General features: G+C 38.4%; 1 protein-coding gene across 4 annotated transcripts in view; it reads left to right on the top strand.

Annotated features, from left to right (window-relative positions):
* The window catches only part of SPAG16 (sperm associated antigen 16), an 819872-nt gene that overhangs the window by 24032 nt on the left and 776931 nt on the right, over window positions 1-18909 (top strand). For all 4 annotated transcript variants that reach the window (XM_084779848.1, XM_084779847.1, XM_084779851.1 and 1 more), the window contains exons 4-5: window positions 2329-2447; window positions 11294-11431. In XM_084779848.1, the coding sequence (XP_084635974.1) occupies window positions 2329-2447; window positions 11294-11431 (257 nt within the window). The remainder of the gene's footprint in view (window positions 1-2328; window positions 2448-11293; window positions 11432-18909) is intronic.

The following is an 18909-nucleotide window of genomic DNA, read 5'->3' as shown; positions in this document are numbered from 1 at the left end:
AATTGTATACTAATTCTATCCCTTTATACATCACCCCATGTTTCCTTTAAAAAGTTCACTTCCTCAGAAGAGGCTTAGTAGCCTTCAGAATATTAGTCTTGTCATAACGTAAATCGGCCCAGCATTGCAAAGGAGATCAAATGGTGAACTGTTCTTGTAGAGGATTTGACTGCTGAGGAACATGGATACTGCTAAGTTGGCAGAAGAAGAGCATGTTTCTACCTGTTTGGCAGATGTTACTTTAAGAGCTGTCATCTCTTTTAAAGGTTTTATATTTATATTTAAGCCAACTATATACAACCCAGTGCTCCTTCTGAATTCTAAAATTCTAGAACATATCCATATTTATACTAGTAATTGGCAGAAAAGGAAGCATTTTATGAATTATTATTTGTAGATTAAGGACTTTGCAGAATAAAATGGTTCCAAATTGAATTGCTAAGTTATAGCAATAGATTAAAAATGAGGCAATCAAGGCCTCTAAGAACACACTTTAAGAACTCGTCATTATGGTTGTTTTTTTTTTTTCTTCTTCTTGTTCAGCCCCGCATGCTTCCAGGAATGTTAAATGGGTGGTTTGACTACATGTTATGGTAACAAAGGAACTTCCACTTAAAAGTGGGTCTTTTGTTTACAATAGCATCCCATCCTGATGATGAAACTCTAGGCCTGCATGCCTGAAGGAGCCACCGAGGTTACTGCTCGGCTTGAAAATAATGCGAATGGCACCACACGAGGACACGTACACGGTGGTGTCCCAACATGTCCTTCATTAGTGGTGCTTCTGTTGGCCTTGTGGTTTGGATGTGTGTTCGTGCTGAGTGGACTTCCAGTGTCTACCACAGCATGGAAGCATTGCTTCAGAGGTGTGAAAATAGAGGCGAGGATGCTCATCTTGCAACACAGTGAATCCTAGAAAAAAAATTTAAAAGAGGCAAGCCACATGGAAAGAATGTGAGTGTGTTCTCTGAGGAGTCACATCCTGAAGATATTTTTAGTGTTGCAAGATCTCAAAACACAGTTAATGTTTGCAGATGTATAGGCCACACTGAAGGACCACATATTTATAATGCTCACAATCTTCTTTTCTAATAACTCTTTTTATATCTTGAAGTTTGTTATTAGTCTTTTCATTTCACTATTTTTATTACTGCATTTTATAATTCACTCTCCAATGTACCTCATTTTCACCTTTCTGCTATTGGAGGTATAAATTGTGTAAAGTCTTTTAGAAGGTCAATTCAGTGTAATTTTAAAAAATATGTTACAACATTGATGTTTTGAATGTGAATACTGTGTGTGTACACAGAACTCTGAAACCTGCGCAGTGAAGGAAAGGCTGTCCTTTTGCAGGTCTTCACTAGTGATGGTAACATTTCCTGAGCTGTCAGCTTTGTAATTGATCAAAGGATTTGTTATGACTCAACTTGACTTTTACAGATGTCTTCAAAAACCTTACAGGGTTAGACTTGATAATTCAGATGACATCACATGTAAACCTTAGCTCATCTGGCTACTCATAGTGGGGCATGCCTGTGCCTTTTGGCCAGTGAATATGCATTGCATGCTTGTAACCAATACTCTCACATCTGCCATTAGTATATCTGAAATCTCATATAACAAAATGTAGTGCCTCCTACTGTGTTGAATGAAGTGGCCTCTGAAGCATTATATTACATTTTATATGTTTCATAAATAAGTCTCCTTTTAAGAATGTGAACAAGTGAATCAGATGCCTTTAACACAGTTAAGATCTGCTTTTCACAGATTTTTGCTTTTGAGATTTGATTTTGATCCTTTGAGACCTACAGTAAAGATTGTGGTCTTTCGTCATTTCAACATTTGGGTTTATGTCTTTGTGACTGTGGCCCAAATCTCCCCCTTTCAGTGAAGCCTTCCTTTGTGCCAGTTCTTACATAGCTACACTCCTCTACGCACATACTTACAGTAGATGGGGATTCAAGATGCTGCCCTTACTTGTCTAGGTACTTATTAATATTATTCAGAGTGCATGGGATAAGCTGTGTGTGTGTGTGCGCGCATAAATAAGTCTCCTTTTGAGAATGTAAACAAGTGAATCAGATGCCTTTAAACAAAACTGAGATAACAAAACTAGTTATTAATATTTTGTCTCTATCCACTTAACTATCACATTGCGAATAAGAGATGTTTTGTTTCACCAAAGCTTCATTTCTAGGAATTAAAATAGACCCTGAAATATAATACTTGAGAAGAATTGTTTAAAAAATGAGCAAGTGAACGGTCTACTGTTCTCTTAGTAAAAATCTCGGTGTTTATAGAATAAATAATTGTACATTTAAATTTCAGGAGCAGAAAACAGTTCTTCCTCCAAGGCATGTAGCACATGAAACCATAGAAGACTTTCTCTGCAATTTCTTGATCAAAATGGAAATGAGAAGAACGCTGGACTGCTTTCAGGCTGAGTGGTAAACCATTGAGCGGCTAAGTAGTTCTCCAGAAAAGCTAAGAGCTTTTCCATGTGCAAATTCAGCTTTCTCAAAGGACTTTACAACACTGAGTACTTTATTTAGTGTACTTTCCTGGTGCTGTGATAAAACACAAAAGCAACCAAAGGAAGAAATGGTTTATGTTGGGGTCAGTTCAGTTATATTATGTCCAGTCAGTTATGGTTGGGATATGAAGAGCTAGCTGTTCACATTGTGTCTGCAGCCAGGCAGCAGGGACTGCTGAATGCAGGCCGGTGCTCAGCTCATCTTCTCTAGGTCAGGGGCCTGTCCATATTAACTAACACAATCAGAGTAACCTGCACAGGCATGTCTAGAGGCCCATCTCCCAGGTGACTGTAGACTCTGCCAACCTTACAGTTAACACCATTAATGTGGACTTACCTATATGGATAGAAATCATTCTAGTCTCTTAAGTGAAACCACAGTACAAACACACACTATCAGGGGATGTTTTTCCCAGAAAAACTTTATTCAACAGCCTTTTCATTATGCAAATTTAGCTTCTTTTCAAATGATCAAAGAGATAAAATGTCCCCTGGAGTTATAGAGCAAAAAGTCATTTTTTGAAATATTTTCCTTTTAGTTTTACATAATTTATAATGGTATCATTTTGTGTACTCCCCTAACACTACTATGTTTTTATGTTTAGTGAAAAGGATTCTTTCTCTATTTATACAGCTCATTGATTTTTATTCTGTAGTATTATTTGATTTGAAGTAAATTGAACAATATTTTCAAATATTACCCAACATAATTTTCTTGTTAAAATTAAAATTTTTAATGTCTTACTGATTATGAAAATTAGCAGGCTTGCTGTCTTTATACAGTCATGGTCTTGGCTTCCTAACATTTAAAAAAATAGTAAATGATAGATATGAAGCAAGTGTTATTTTTTTTTACCAGATATTGCATATTATAGAAAGTGGAGTTTATATAAAAATATTTATAGAGTTTTGGGACTGAATTCTAATTAAAAAAATCTATCAGTGATACAAGATTATATTTTGCTTTCTTGATATGCTGACACTATACACCTAGAACTAGTCACTTTCATTTCTAATTTTTAATTTTTTAAAAATGTCATTATTAGTACTGTATTGACATTCCTCTATTACCCAACTCAGTCATATCATCCAGATTTCTCCTTAATCTTTATTATTTTGACGGCTAATATAATATAATATAATATAATATATTTTATGAGAAGAATTGAATTCTGTTAACAATAGACTAAGAGAGGAATGCTTGGCAGTAGAAAAAGAATGGTGCTTTTAAGCCTGAAAACTGTATGCAAGGTTTATGGAATATTTTGTTTTCTCCATCAATGATCATTGATAGGTTTGCTGGGTAAAGTAGTCTGGCCTGGCATCTGTGTTCTCTTAGGATTTGCAGGATCTCTGTCCAGGCCCTTCTGGCTTTAATGGTCTCTGCTGAGAAGTGGGGTGTAATTCTGATAAGTTTGCCATTAAATGTCATTCGTTCCCTTTCCCTTGCAGCTTTTAATATTTTTATTTTTTCTGTATATTTTGTGCTTTGATGATTATGTGACAGGAAGTTTTTCTTTTATGGTCTACTCTATTTGGTGTTCTGTAGGCCTCTTGTATATTTATAGGCATCACTTTCTTTAGATTGGGGAAGTTTTCTTCTATGATTTTGTTGAGAATATTTTTTGGGCCTTGGAGTCTGACATCTTCTCTTTCCTCAATGCCTCAGATTTCTTCTTTTCATGGTGTCCTTGATTTCTTGGATGTTTTGTGTCAGGATTTTTCCAGATTTACCATTTTCTTTAATGGTTGCTTCAAGATCTACAATTGTGTCTTCCAGACCTGAGATTCGTACCTCCATCTCTTGGCTTCTGTTAGAAAGGCTTGCCTCTGTGTTGCTCGCCTTCCTCTCTGAGCTCTCATGTTCCTGTTTTCCATCTGTCTGTGTGTTTATCATTGAACCCATTTTCATCTTCAGATCTTGAACTGTTTTATTGATTTCTTTCATCTTCTTGTTTGTATATTCATGTTTCTTCCATTGTCTCTTTATAGACCTTCAGAGCTTGAACAGTTTTATTGATTTCCTTCATCTGGTTGTTTGTATTTTCCTGAATTTTTTCCAATGTTTATCTATAGGCCTCTTTTATGTCTTCCACCTGTTTGACTGCGTGTTCCTGCATTTGATTATGAACTTTATTTGTTTCCTCCATTATTATCCTCATTACTAAGGATTTGAGGTAATTTTCTTGTATTTCCATTGTGTTTGAGTTCTCTGGGTTGTTTTCTTTGGGATCTGGAGATGCTATATTGTTTTGGTTTTTTTTTTTCTTTTTTTTAATTTTTATTTTTTTAAATTAATTTATTCATATTACATCTCAGTTGTTAGCCCATCCCATGTATCCTCCCATTCCTCCCTTCTTCCCACTTCCCCCCTACTCCTCTCCCCTTCCCTATGTCTGTGTCTGAGGGGGATCTCCTCCCCCTGTATATGCTCATAGGGTATAGAAGCAAAAAGAGCTAAATGGTCTATACTCACTTATATCGAGACACTAGTCCAAGGTGTACGTCCCCATGAAAAACTGTACCTACCAGGATAGTGGGTAAGAAGGGAGGACATCCTATTGAGACTTTAGGTGCGAGGAGCCTGGGATAATAAGGAAATAGAAGGATCCAGTGGGTCCTGGAAAACTACAGGCGAGTCTGGGCCCTGGGGTCCTCCGCAAACTATGGCAACAGCCAAGGAAAAAATAGGCAGTAAACCTCGAACCCCTACCCAGACTAGCCAATGGACAGGACATTCTCCACTGTTGAGTGGAGAAGGAGATCTGACTTTCACACAAACTCTGGTGCCCCATACTTGAACATGTCCCTTGGATGGAGATGCCTGGTGGCACTCAGAGGAAAGATAATAGGTCACCAAGGGTTTTTTTTTTGAGTATGATTTTATGCTGTCCTTTAGGCATTTTGCCGCCTCTTTTTGGTTGGTAGCTTCCGGAGTTGGGTGGAGGGAGTCTGAGGATAGATTCACCTGTTTTCTCATGATTTACTAGTCCAGAAGTTCTGATGCTTCACTGATCTGGATGTCAGCAGGCCAGTCCTGTAGTGTGGGTCTCTCGCAGCCAGTGATTCCCCAGATCCTCTGTACTGTGGGTCCTGTAATTGTCCTGGGTCTCAGAATGTGCACTAGGTCAGACCAAACTGTCCACAGGCTTTTAGGTCCCCTTGTGGTAGTGGAGCTCACCGGAGACTGATGGCAGGCCGGGCAGAGGTGGTCTAAATGCCATTCTATTCCCTGTCTCCCTGAGATTTACCTAGTCCTGGAGCTCTGATGCTCCACTGGTCTGTGGTTCCCAGTAGTGTTTTGGGACCTAGACTGCTTATAGAGTCCAGGTTAGTGTCACGGGGCCAAAATTGCACACACACTGAGTCCAGTTCACGTCTCTGGACCCAAACAGGTCTCAGGACCTAATCCACACACTTAGTCCAGTTAGCGCTGAGTACAAAGAGGGTCTCAGGCCCAAACTGCACACTGAGCTCGCTGAGTCCAGCCAGAGTCTCAGGACCTGGACTGCACGCCAAGCTCAGCTAGGTTCTCTGGGCCCAAACCTCCCTCTGAATTCAGCTAGGGATTCTGGGCCCAAACTGTGCGCTGAGCTCAGCTTGAGTCTCAGGACCAGGACCGTGCGCCTAGCCAAGCTAGAGTCTCTGGGCCCAAAGTGTCCACTTAGTTCAGCTTGGGACTCTGGGTACAAACTGTGCACTGAGCTCTGCTAGGTTCTCTGGGCCCAAACCACCTGCCAAATTCTGCTAGGGACTCCTAGCCCAAACCACGCGCTGAGCCCAGCTAGGTTCTCTGGGCCCAAACCATGCACCAAATTCAGCTAGAGTCTCAGGGGCCAAACTGTGCTGAGTCCAGTTTGGGTCTCAGGGCCAAGACTGTGCGCCAAGCTCAGCTAGCCAAATCTTGCACTGAATCCTCTCTCCCACAGCAATTCCCACCGGTCACCATGCCAATAGCCTCTGTCGGAGGGTTCCCAGGTGCAAACTTCAGCCACTGCTGCTGCCACACTGGTCCAAGAACATCCGTGCTCCTCCTGTGTGTAGGAGTACGCAGGTTTTCTGTGTTTTGATCCTTTTGAACTGTGGAGTACTCCCGTTGTAGTGAGGTGGGGATCTTGGTGTTCCTGGTTAAGAACTCCATGCAGTTCCCTGAATCATTTACTGGAGCTTCTAAACATGGTCCATGCTGCTTGCAGCCATCTTGGAGTCTCCTGTATGCACGGTTTAAAAAGCAAGTTTATACAAATTTCTCTGAAGAAATAATTTCAAGTAAATTTTGAATACAGTAGGTGATTAATTTGAAGCTAATTAGATGAAAAGTTAATATGATTTAATTAATTTTGTGTCTTTCGAGAACATGTTAGACTAGTCTATAGTGTGGAATGACTCCCTTAATATAATTACGATCCAAATATTATATATATTATTTTAAGCTCTTTCTGGTCATTTTTATGCTTGTGGGTCTGCCTGTGTATTAGTTTGTGTGCCTGTGCTCTCCGTGGCACACATGGAAAGGTCAATTTGTGTCAGTTTTCCTCTATATATATGTGGATTCTGAGGCTTTAGCTCAAATAGCTAGGTGTGTATGGTAGGCTAGCTTAGCAGTCTGATTCATGAGATGAAATTTCAGGAAACTATGATACTATTAATATATAAGGAGTTCCTAAGAACCTACCCATTTAGCATTATGCTATAATCAAAAGTGAAACTTATGAATGTATATTTAGTAATATTGTGGTTCAACTAATTTTGTCCTACTCTCTAGCTGCTGTTTTAGTTATTCTCATAATGGATAATATTTTTCACATAAAATATTTTGAATTTGATCAACAACTGTCATCTATGCTGCATATAGTAGGACTATAATGTAAGAATAGGGAATATTTTAATTTGAATTAATAAATGTGTGAAGAATGCATTTCTCTGTAGCACATGCTGACATCCAATGTGTAGCTCTTTTACGATAGTCTCCTAAGTTCTTACCATTCCTGAATGTTGGCTGAATCTGTTTTTGTTGTAGAGAGACAGAACCCAAAGAAAATAGAATTGCTGTGTATTAATGTTCCCTTTCAAAAGTAGTTGACAATACTGGCCTGTTTTTAGGTTGTGCAAAAAGTACAACAAAACAAAAACAAAACCCAACCAAATAAAACAAACAGAAAACCAAACCAAACCAAAACAATAACAACAATAACAACCAAAACCACACCACAACCAAAAACCAAAACCAAAACCAACCCAAAACTTGGGCAGTAAAATTTGACTCATATTCTTTCAATAATTAGATAAATGCAGTAAGTCTTAAAACCCCGTCAGGAAAGTGTGATTTGGGAGACACATCTGGCCTGCTTTTTGTTTTTGCAAATAAAATGTAATTGAAATACAGCCATGATTCTTTGTACATATTGGAAGTGACTTTATTCATGATATGAATGTGAAATTAATTAGTCATTGTGGAGTCTCTATGAATGACAAAGAAGAAAGCAGTTTTTTACAAGTTCTAAATTATTAGTATTTAAGATTTCCTAACATTCTCAAGTTATTTTCTATGATATATCTCTATATACTATGTATTTTATATAATGACATATATATGTCCATGTGACAGAATTTGCTTATGGAGCACTAAAATGCTTCCACTGTAGATTTGTTCAGTACTATTTTATGTCTCTTTTTTGAATTGCTCATGTACAAAGATCACTGATGGTGCAGGGCAAAACTAGAGGGGCTAAAATGAGAAAATAGCAGTGTAAATGTGAAGTGCCTTAACCCCCCTCCATGTGCTGGACCATTGCCCTGAGCATGTCCATTCAGTCACACTGCGTCTATCTCATGGACTTGGACAATTGTGTTATCATCACCCTCTGAATAAGCACAAGGCCATTTCCTTTTACTTTCAACTTCCTTTTCAATCCTGGGAACTCTTCAATTTGGCTTCTGTTCCTAGCATCTCATTGATGGCAGCACTGTGCTAAAAATTCTGTTGAGATTAATAAGACATGAAATTATTTATTACATCTAATTACTAACTTAATTTGTTCCCAATTAAAGAGATTATAAATTAATATATTCCTTTAATTTATGAGAAATGATGAATACTGAAGCTTTTGACCAATAACATTTGGTGATGACTCAGGTGGGCAATATGGTTACAACTTCCTGCAACTGACCAGGTTTATTTAAAGCCAAAGCCCAGAATTAAGATTAACTCTGAAACAGTCCCTCACATTGCTCAGTGGTTGTATAGAAATGTGTTTGTGTGTGTGTAGTGTGAATACATATCAATTCTCAATGAAGAACATGCAGATAGTTATTTCTTCATCATTTAAACCTACTGATGTTTCCACAGTTGGTGAGGAGTTGGCTTCTGGTTATTTGTACGTAAGCATTTATTAGCTCTATCACCATTAAATTAAATACAGCAATGCCATGATTCTTATTGTGAAAACACAGTTTACAGTATGCCAAATTTGAACAATTAATATATGTGGATAGGCTTATGTACTAAGAAATGCAGAAGTCAGCCTTGTAGGGGAATTTTTAGATTTAAACACTTAGTAAAAGTAATAAATACACTATCTAAATATAAATGGCATAAAATAGTTAAAGTGGTAATGTCTTAGACTAATTGCTTGAGAATTTGCTTTGTATCATTGCTATTAGCACGGTCTGCTGTTAAACAGCATTCACTTCACCACCAGCTGTACGTGGCAGGTAGCCACTAACATATCTTCATTTCATGGATGAGGAAATGGGCTTAGAGAGGATGGGGAAATCTCCCTCAGCAAATGTCAGCAAGGCACAGGCAGTAAGTGGCAAAGCCAGCCAGGCCAGACTGATCGTAAACACTGCTCCCCTAGCTTCAATCCCTGGATGGTGACTGGGCGAGCTTACCGTGCGCCTTGATTTAAAGCTCAGATTTGAGTCTGTCTTCCATTTTGCAATTACAAAGTCAGTACTAACTTTATCAACTTGACATGGATTAAGTCTTCCTCAGTCACTGCCTTTCTATTTTTCTGAGAAAACAGACGTTTCACAACTCACCCCGCCCCTTCCACCTTCTGCTTCTTCCTTGGGCATTTTCCCTCTTCTACCATGATATTGAAGCACACAGACTGTCTTCTGTAACCAGCTCCCTCTTTCTGCTGGAACCCAGCTCCTCTGCCTACTCAAGGACTGCGCATTTGTGCTTGTTTCTCCATTGGCTTTTCTCTCTGTATGGGAATATTACCATAAGCCACCGGTGAACAGTAATAGCACATATGCTGCAAACCTGGGAATGTCTCCTGACTCTGCTTCTTGTTGAAGGACATCTTGATTTCCTGGTCTCTGCCTTACTTGTATATTTTCTCAACATATCTCCTACTCACATCTACTCTAGCTGGTTTCCTCTACTTCACCGAAGGTTTTAAACAGTGACTCTCACATTGCCCTCTCCAGTGATGGCTCTAAGCTTCTGGTGGTATTCATTTTTTTCCATTCACATTCATGTCTTTCTTCTTGGGACTTTTTCTTCACTCGGTCCCTTGGTCATTGCTCTCCTAGTTTCTTTTCATGCTCTGGCCTTAGATACTTTTGTAGTGTTTGCCTTCTCCATCTTACTCCAACCTTGAAACAATGGAGTATTTTATGAATCAGTCCCAGGCATTTTTCATTCTTTATGTCACTTCACTACCTGAAGTAGCCTGTTCTCACATCATGACTGCAGAGCAACATTTATGAACCAATGAAGTGCAAGTTTAAATTGCCTGCCTTGACTTTTTCCTGAATGTCTGTTGTGTATATCCAACATTTGTCTTCACATGAATTTCTGTTAAAAAACACTCTATTTTATATGGATGGAAACAATCTCTTGGTTTTTTTCTCCCCAGCTCCTCCTGTCTTTGTTCCACTTTGTAAATGGCTATCTATCACTGAGCACTAGACTTGGATGCTGTCATTGACTAGCCTCTCTGCTAACACCTGACAGATGATTCATTAATGAATTCTGTTATCGTGACCTTTATAGCAAGTCCAGAATGTTCTCTTCTTATAACCTCTACTGTTTTTCATTGTTCAGCTTAACCTTCTCTCTTTCAGGTTGTCATGTATTTCTTAAGAGTCACTATGTTTTTCCTCTAGGTTTTCCCATGGCCTCATCCTGATTCAGAGTAAAATAACTGCCTATAAGCTGGCTCCTTGCTTTGGTTCTGACATTTCTCCATAGCTCCTTTATTCACTCTGTTGGCTTCAGTTTCCGATATTCTACAAGTCCATGTATTTTTGCTCTGTACTTGCTACAACATGTCTATGTCTTTGGGCCTTTGTATTTACTTTCTGTCAGCTTCAGGATACTTTTCCTTAGACCCCCATGGCATCATCACTCCTTTCCTTCAAGTCTCTGCTGGAATCTCTTGGTCACTCATGCTTGTCATGCATGGCTGGTTGGTATAAAATAGTTCAAACACTTGCCAGCCTTACTCCTTCATTCTCTCTGCTTCCCAGAACTTATTATCTTTGTTGCTAGACTAGAAGTTCTTTAGGTATAAGGACTGAGACAATTTTGCTATGTTTGCTAGTAGTTGAATGTGTGAAACATAAATGCCCCATTGCATTTTAAAAACCTAGATTCACTGATATTTTATCTTAACAATATGTTAAGATTGGTTTGACTTATAAACAGAGTATAGCAACTAATTTCTATCCAGTTCCCTAAGGCTGACATTTTGGATTACACATAAGTCATTTTAAAGTAGGACACTTCTGTTTGCTTTGTCCTAGGTATGAGCTAATACAGAAGAGAGGGACTGACCTCAGAATGCATCAGAGTGTTCCCAGTGTCTACAACCAGGTGATGCTTTTAGAGACTGAGAACAAAAACTTGAAGAAAGATTTGAAACACTTCAAACAGGCAGCTGAGTATGTTCACATTATGTTTTTTCTTCTTTATTGAGGCTATGTAAAATATAAAGACAGGTTAAGATGATACATGTAATGCACTAGGTGAGAATTTTATTTCTGGATTGCTAAATTAATTATTATGTTCTAGTTGTAAGGTTGTGAATTAATTGAGCAGGTAACTGGCACTCCTGTCAAACACAAGCGATGGAGTGGAATACAGGTGTGTGTATCACATGGTGAATTTTCTTACGTGTTTGTGATTGATGAAATTTTCTCTTGTGGAGATAAGCTAATTTTAGAAATAATAGTGAGGTTAGTAGATAAAGTGCAAGGAAGGAGGTGATGTGTTCTTAGTAGTAGGATTTCCATGTTTAAAACTCCTCACGAGGAATAGTGCTAGCTGATCAGTTTTGGAGGTAACAAATGCCTCTGGCAGGACAGGCAGTGCACATATAAGGCTGAGAGGAACATGGGACTTTTGAGGACCTGCTGATTAAATTTTCTAGAACTTTAAAGGTTTATCTTTAGTGAAGCCTATTAGAAAATAAAGTATCCACATGCAGAGTCTTACTCTCTACCCATTATCAACCACCTATTACTTACGAGTTTCATTTTCCCAGCGCGGATGCACAAGTTTTAAATAAAAATCTCAATATTGATGCTGTCATATTTACTCACTTTTTAGTAAAAATAAATACGCTTTTATTGTCCTATTTATATTTCTATTAAAACAGATTTTATTCTCAAAACTTAAAAATAATCTCTGAAATGGGCTCCCTTGATTTGTAATGTTAATGGACACAGTAGTTTTTGGTGAATAAGTTTAAGTAACCAGCCAACCTATTTCTGACAAACAAATAAGTGGATATATTGATATGGGGAGAATGTGGTGGTCTTGTCAGACAGTGTCATGTGAAAAAATCAGTCTCTAGCTCTAGAAGAGAATTCATGCTTTATTCACTGATTATCATTAAATACATGTAAGGAGACTTTCTGTTAGGCACATTAACACAATAATTAGTGGCTAGGACCACCTTGTGGAAGCATAGTTTAAGATATTCTAAAAACATATACACTAAAGAAACATGACTTTGTACTGCCCAGTGAAAGAAGTACTTTATATAGACTTCCCTTCTAAAAAGTAGCAGTAAATGAAGTGGTTCTGTGTTCCTGCTCATACCATGTGCACCTGTAGGAGGGCTCTGTTATGCACATCTCATTTGTCCTATGTAGAACTTTATGTTCTATAAAGATTTGTGTGATAATCCAAAAGAATATGCTGCCAGAACCATTGTTTCCTCCACTCGGTTTCGTCCTCAGAAGGACTTTATGCTCTGCACCTTTGCCTGCTGTGACTTTGAATAGACAGGTTGGCCAATGGGAATTTGATGCAGGACATTCTTCATAGTGCTGCCTGGAACAGTTTCAGCCCTCATCTCCTTTGAGTTACTGCTTTCATTTGCTAATTTGCTTTTGAGTAGACACAGGCATTTTAGACAACGTGTTTAACTCCAGTAATACCAAGTAATCATTGTTGATTTCCAGGGTATTTATTGAATAGTATATTAAAAACAGTAATAAAAATTATCTGAGTTTTTACTCATGCAAATGGTTACTTTAATATTAAAAGAAGCCATAATTAAAATAGGCATTAGTCAAGTGAAATGTTTCTTTGTATTTGCTAAACTGTCAGAGTATAGTTTCACCATCAACAGTTTCTGGCTTCTGCTTGACTCTGTGACTTGGTACCATTTACAGTCTAGCAAGTGGAATAGCATACTGTTTATTTGCTTTACTCTCTCTTGCGTATAAATGTGAAGCAAAGCCTCTTGCCCCTCAGAGGATGCTCAGTGCTTGCTAGATGAGTCTTCAGTGTGATGTGGTTCTGAAGCTTCTTTTGTTGAAGTAGTCTCTAGAGCCTGTTTCTACTAAAATGGTGAATGAAGTTTTGTAAAGTATTCTCCAGAAATATCATTTATATATGTTTGTTCCAAAATGTAATCTTTTGCAATGTACATTTTCCTTAAGACTTATGTGAAGATATTTTTCTAATGGATATTTGTGTTAAACATGAGGTTCTCTTTATGGAATTTGATTGAATACTTACCTTTTAGGATTAGGCTGTTTCTTTTCTTTCTTTCTTTCTTTCTTTCTTTCTTTTTTTTTTTTTCCGAACCAGGATTTCTCTGTTATATAGTTCCCTGGCTGTTCTTGATTCTCTTTTTAGACCAGGTTGACCTCTAACTCAGAGAGATCCTTCTGCCTCTGTCTCCTGAGTGCTAGGATTAAGGGTATATACCACCACACCCAGCTTTAAGCTGTTTCTTAAGGCTGGGTAAATCATAGATGTAAGCTGGTAATTAACAGATGAGGAGAGTTAGCTTGTGGATATGTCATATGGCATCCTTGATCATATAGGTAGTATTTGATAATGCATTGATTAAGGGCTAGGTGTGGCCACATGTGTACTGATAACCCTGTGTGCTTGGGGTCCTGGGGAGACAGGAGTTTTTCTGGGATTTTGTGAGTGCCAGTCTAGCCAGGGTTCCCATAACACAAGTGCAGACCATGGTCTGTACTCACTATGAGGAGGGTAAGGTTTACAGAGAGAAGGACATTTGTTGTATTCCTCTGGTGCCTGTGTGTGCACAACATGCCCAAATAACACACATAAAATAAAAGACACCCATTCTACGACTAAGGGATATTTAGGCTGTTTCCAGGTTCTGGCTATTATGAATAAGGCTGCTCTGAACATGGTTGAGCATATGTCCTTGTTGTGTGGCAGAGCATCTTCTGGGTATATTCCAAGGAGTGGAATAGCTGGGTCTTGAGGTAGCCATATTTCCAGTTTTCTGAGAAAGTGCTAGACTGATTTGCAAAGTGGTTGTACAAGTTTGCATTCCCACCAGCAATGAAGGAGTGTTCCCATTTCTCCAAATCCTCACCAGAATGTGCTGCCACTTGAGTTTTTGATCTTGGCCATTCTGATGGGTGTAAGATGGAATCTCAGAGTCATTTTGATTTGCATTACTCTGATGACTATGTACGTTGAGCATTTCTTTAAGTGTTTCTCAGCAATTTGATATTCCTCTGTTGAGAATTCTCTGTTTAATTCTCAGCCACATTTCTTAATTGGGCTATTTGGTTTGGTGGTATTTAATTTCTTGAGCTCTTTACACTATGGAATACTACTCAGCTATTAAAAACAAGGAAACCCTGAAATTTGTGGGCAAATGGATGAAACTAGAAATGATCATAGTGAGTTAACCTAGACTCAGAAAGACTCACATGGTATATACTCACTTATAATTGGGCACTAGCCCCAAAGGGGCTATGAAAGTCTTCACTTACCAGGAGATTGGGATAGATGTGGGGACCTCCTATTAGGACTCCAGGTGACAGAAATATGGGAGAATAGGAAAATAGAAGGATCCGAGGGTCCTAGAAACCTACAAGAAGAACATCATGATGGGTTGATCTGGACCCAGGGGGATGTGCTCAACCTACTGCACCAACCAACGACAATATATGCAGTAAATACTGAACCTCTACTCAGATCTAGCCAAGGGACAGGACATTCTCCACAGTTGTGTGGAAAGCAGGGATTGACTGTGACATGAACTCTGGTGCCCCATATTTGAACACTTCCTCTTGGTAGGGAGGCCTGGTGGCACTCAGAGAAAGAATAAGAAGGCTACTAAGATGAGACTTGATAGGCTGTGACCATATGGTGGGGGAAGAAATCCCTTTCTGTCACAGACCTAGGGGAGGGGAATAGTGTGAAAGAGAGAGAGAGGAAGGAATGGGAGGAGACAAGCAAGGGGATAACAATTGAGAGGTAATCTGAATAAATTAGTAAAAACAACAAACAAACAAGCAAACAAATAAATAAATAAAAATTAAATAAAAGACAACCTGTGGAAGGGAAATGCTGTGGTTAGTCTTCATTGGCAGCATCAGTGGGTTTACAATTGTTAGAAAGACACCTTTTTGTGACTATGAGTATTTCAAGAAAGATTTAACTGAGCAGAAAGGACCTTCACTTAAGGTGGGTAGCACAATCTGATGGGCTGGGATCCTAGATGGAATAAAGAGAAGAAAGTGAGCACTCATCTCTGTTCTTTCTGCCATGTGTACAACATGATGAGCCATGTCACACTGCTGCCTTCATCCATTTTCTGCCCTGACATCTACAAATTGAGTCCAAACAAACTCTTTCTTTCTTAGGTTATATTTGTTAGGTATTTTGTCGTAGACATCAAAAAAGCCACTGTAGAACATTGGCACTGAGAGAGGAGCCATTGCTGTGATAAACCTGACTGTGTGATGGTTGAGACTTTGGAACTAGTTTGTAAGAGGAATGTGAAGGTCTTTGGATCTGTGACCCAAAGAAGGCCTAGATCATGTTAAGCAGAGATCAGTGAGCAATTCTGTTGGAAACTTGAAATACAAGAATGCTGCAAGAAATACAGATAGCAGAGCAAAGTTCGCAAGGCTTTAGACGGCAAGTCTATCAGGAACTTGCTAGGTCCATTCATTTGACAGGGTGGCGAATAATCAGATTGCATTGTGTCTGAATCACAGGATCTTTGGAGACTGGATTCTAAAGTAATAGACTGGTTTTTTTGGTGGAAGACATCTCAAGACAGTATAGCATTGGGGCTGTGTTAGTTACAGCTGCTGCTTTTATTGTGGACTATAGTGCAAGTAACAGTGACAATGGTACATAGTAGTTTAGTGATAAAAGTGTTGTGAGTTTAAAGCTGAAGGCAAAGTGAGCATCCTAGTTGTACAACCCTTCAATGTTGTGATATCAAATTCATGCTTGAGAACTGTGTAATTTAGTTATAATAAAATTTTAATATTTTAAGTAAGCCTGTGATATTCCGTTGTGTGGTATTTATATCTACCTTCTTCCCCTGTGACTATCCCAGCATCTGTAATAAAGAGGGTTATTCTTATCAAAGAGAAATGTGGTCTGCACTGGGATAAAAAGAATGGTATCCTGAAGGCAAGATTTCATTTGCTCAGTTCCATCTTGTGAAAATAGAAATTCATTTGAAAGGAGAGATCCTTAGCTGCTAACAGGGTTCTTTGCTTCAAAATGGCAAGCAAAGAAAAACGTTTCTCTGAGTTAATCCTTGAAGGCACAAAAAGATCATTATGAAGAAGGATCCAAGCTACATTTTGAGTTGGCATCAGGACCGGCGTAGACACATCATCCTCGTGGCCTTAGTTTTAAAGCATGACATACACAAAAGGAAGGTAGTCATAAAGACTTTCATGAAGGTTTCAGAAAGTCTCTGAGTTCATGCAGTGTGTGGCAGAGGTGTGTTTCCTCCCAGGAAGCTTTGATAGGCTATAATGTGATGCTGGGAAGGTGAATCCTATGTTGCCATGAATACCCTGGGATGATGGAGTGCTAAGACTGTTCAGTACCCATCAGGAAGTTCTTCAGGCATAGAGCAGAGGCTGTGCTGTGGGTGGCAGTGTAGAGAGATGGACCTACAGAGACCACGGGAGCCCAGGGGATTTCTCTGAGAGTCCAGATGCCAGATATGGAATTGCAGCATTTGGTGTTTTACCTGTTGGGCTTCATTCCTGCTTTGATCTGGCTTTTCCTGTCTTTCTGTTACTCCCTCGTGGCATAGGAGTGTTTATTGTGTGCTGTTGTACAGTGGAAGTCTGTAACTTGATTTTACATGGGCTTACAGTTAAAAGATTGTCTTGAGTCTCAGAAAAGAGTTTTGAGTTTGCATTTTGAACAGCATTGAGATGGCTATAAATTGTGGGGACACTTAGAGGTGCACTAAAATTATTTTGCATTTATATGATGAAAGTAAGAGTTTAGAGACCAGAGATAGAATGTTACGATTTAAAGTGACAAGCTCCGCTGTTATTCTGAATAACGGGTGCTATTGTGGTGCTTACCCTTCATTGTCAACTTTTTTGAACTTAAAATCACAATGAAATCGCACATCTGAGTTGGTCTATAATAACATCCCCAAAAGTGTTTAATGGAGGAGGAAAGATCTTGCCTGAGTTTGGGTAGCAGTGTCCCATGGGTTAAGATTCTGGGCTGAATAAAAAAGGAGAAAATGTGTTAAGCTTTTCATCTTTCTCTGTTTATTCAGAGACAATGTGGACAGCTTGCTCTCACTTCCCTGCTGTGATAGGATTGTACTTTAAAAATGTGAACGTTTCTTAAGTTGCTTTTTGCATTTTCTATCACAGCAATGACAAAAAGAATTAACATAAAGGGAAATACTTGCAAGTTATACAACTGAAAAGGTACTATATCCATTATATTATATAAATATATATTGCTTATGTTTTAATAATAACAATAACACATAATATTATATATTTCATATAAATAATTAATAAGCAAAAACTTTTATCAAGTAAAATAAATAATAATTTGATCTAAAAGTGGCCAATGAGTCTACTAAGGATCTCTTGAAAGGAGAAAAATAAAGGGCAACAGGTATGCGAAAAAATGTTCAATGCCAAAAATCAATAAAATGCAAAATTAAAACCAAACCAGAAATTACTTAGTATTTTTCAAGATGGCCATTATGAAAAAAATAAAGCAAAGCCAGTGATATCAAGTATAGGCAGGGATATGGAATTGGAATCTTGTACACTGCTGTTGGGAAATAAAAAATGAGGTAACTACACTGGAAAACAATATAGAAGACCATCAGAACATTAAGGCAGAACCACCTACATGCAGTATAGTGATTTCTGAAAGAACTAAAACCAGGATCCCAAAGAAAAGTTAACATTCCTATTTTCACTATTAATAAGAGCTAAGATAAGGAAATAATCTAAATGCCCATTGACACATTACTTGTTAAAATTTTCATATATTGTACAATAAAATACTACTCCAACTTTCAGAACCTGTAGTGGTAACTATTACACTACTGAATGGAGGAAATTCTGCAATGTATGGCAATGCAAATCAACTTTGAGGACAGTACACTAAGTGAAAGAATCCCATTGCACACAAACAGTGCATTTCACTAACAGGAATATGTGACAGTCAAAATCAACATAGTTGACAATTGTGTACTATTAGAAAGATAAGAGGCTGGACTTGGGTCTAGTGAGATGGTTCACTTGGTGAAGTGCTTGCTGTGCAATCAGAATGACTTGAATTTGAACCCATAGCATTCGTAAAAGAGCAGGCAAGCGGCTTGTGTCTACACCAGATTTTAGCACCAGGGAGATAGCAATAGTGGAAGCCTATATCTGCCAATATAAAGGAATCAGCAGCTCAGCTTCAGGAAGACACTCTGCTTCAAAAAAGTTGGAGAGTGATTGAGGATGATAACCAGCTTTGACTTCTCATGTACAAACACACACACACACACACACACACACACACACACACACACACACACATACACATGTGTGCACCCACGCAGTCACACATGTTCCTTTCTTTTGTACAGAATCTTAGCAGTGGAATTTCTTTCTTTTTTTTT

This window comes from Acomys minous (genome assembly GCF_964271855.1).
Source record: "Acomys minous genome assembly, chromosome: 4".
NCBI classification, from domain to species: domain Eukaryota; kingdom Metazoa; phylum Chordata; class Mammalia; order Rodentia; family Muridae; genus Acomys; species Acomys minous.
Note: the sequence above shows the minus strand (reverse complement) of the source record. Positions and strands in the feature narration are given on the sequence as shown.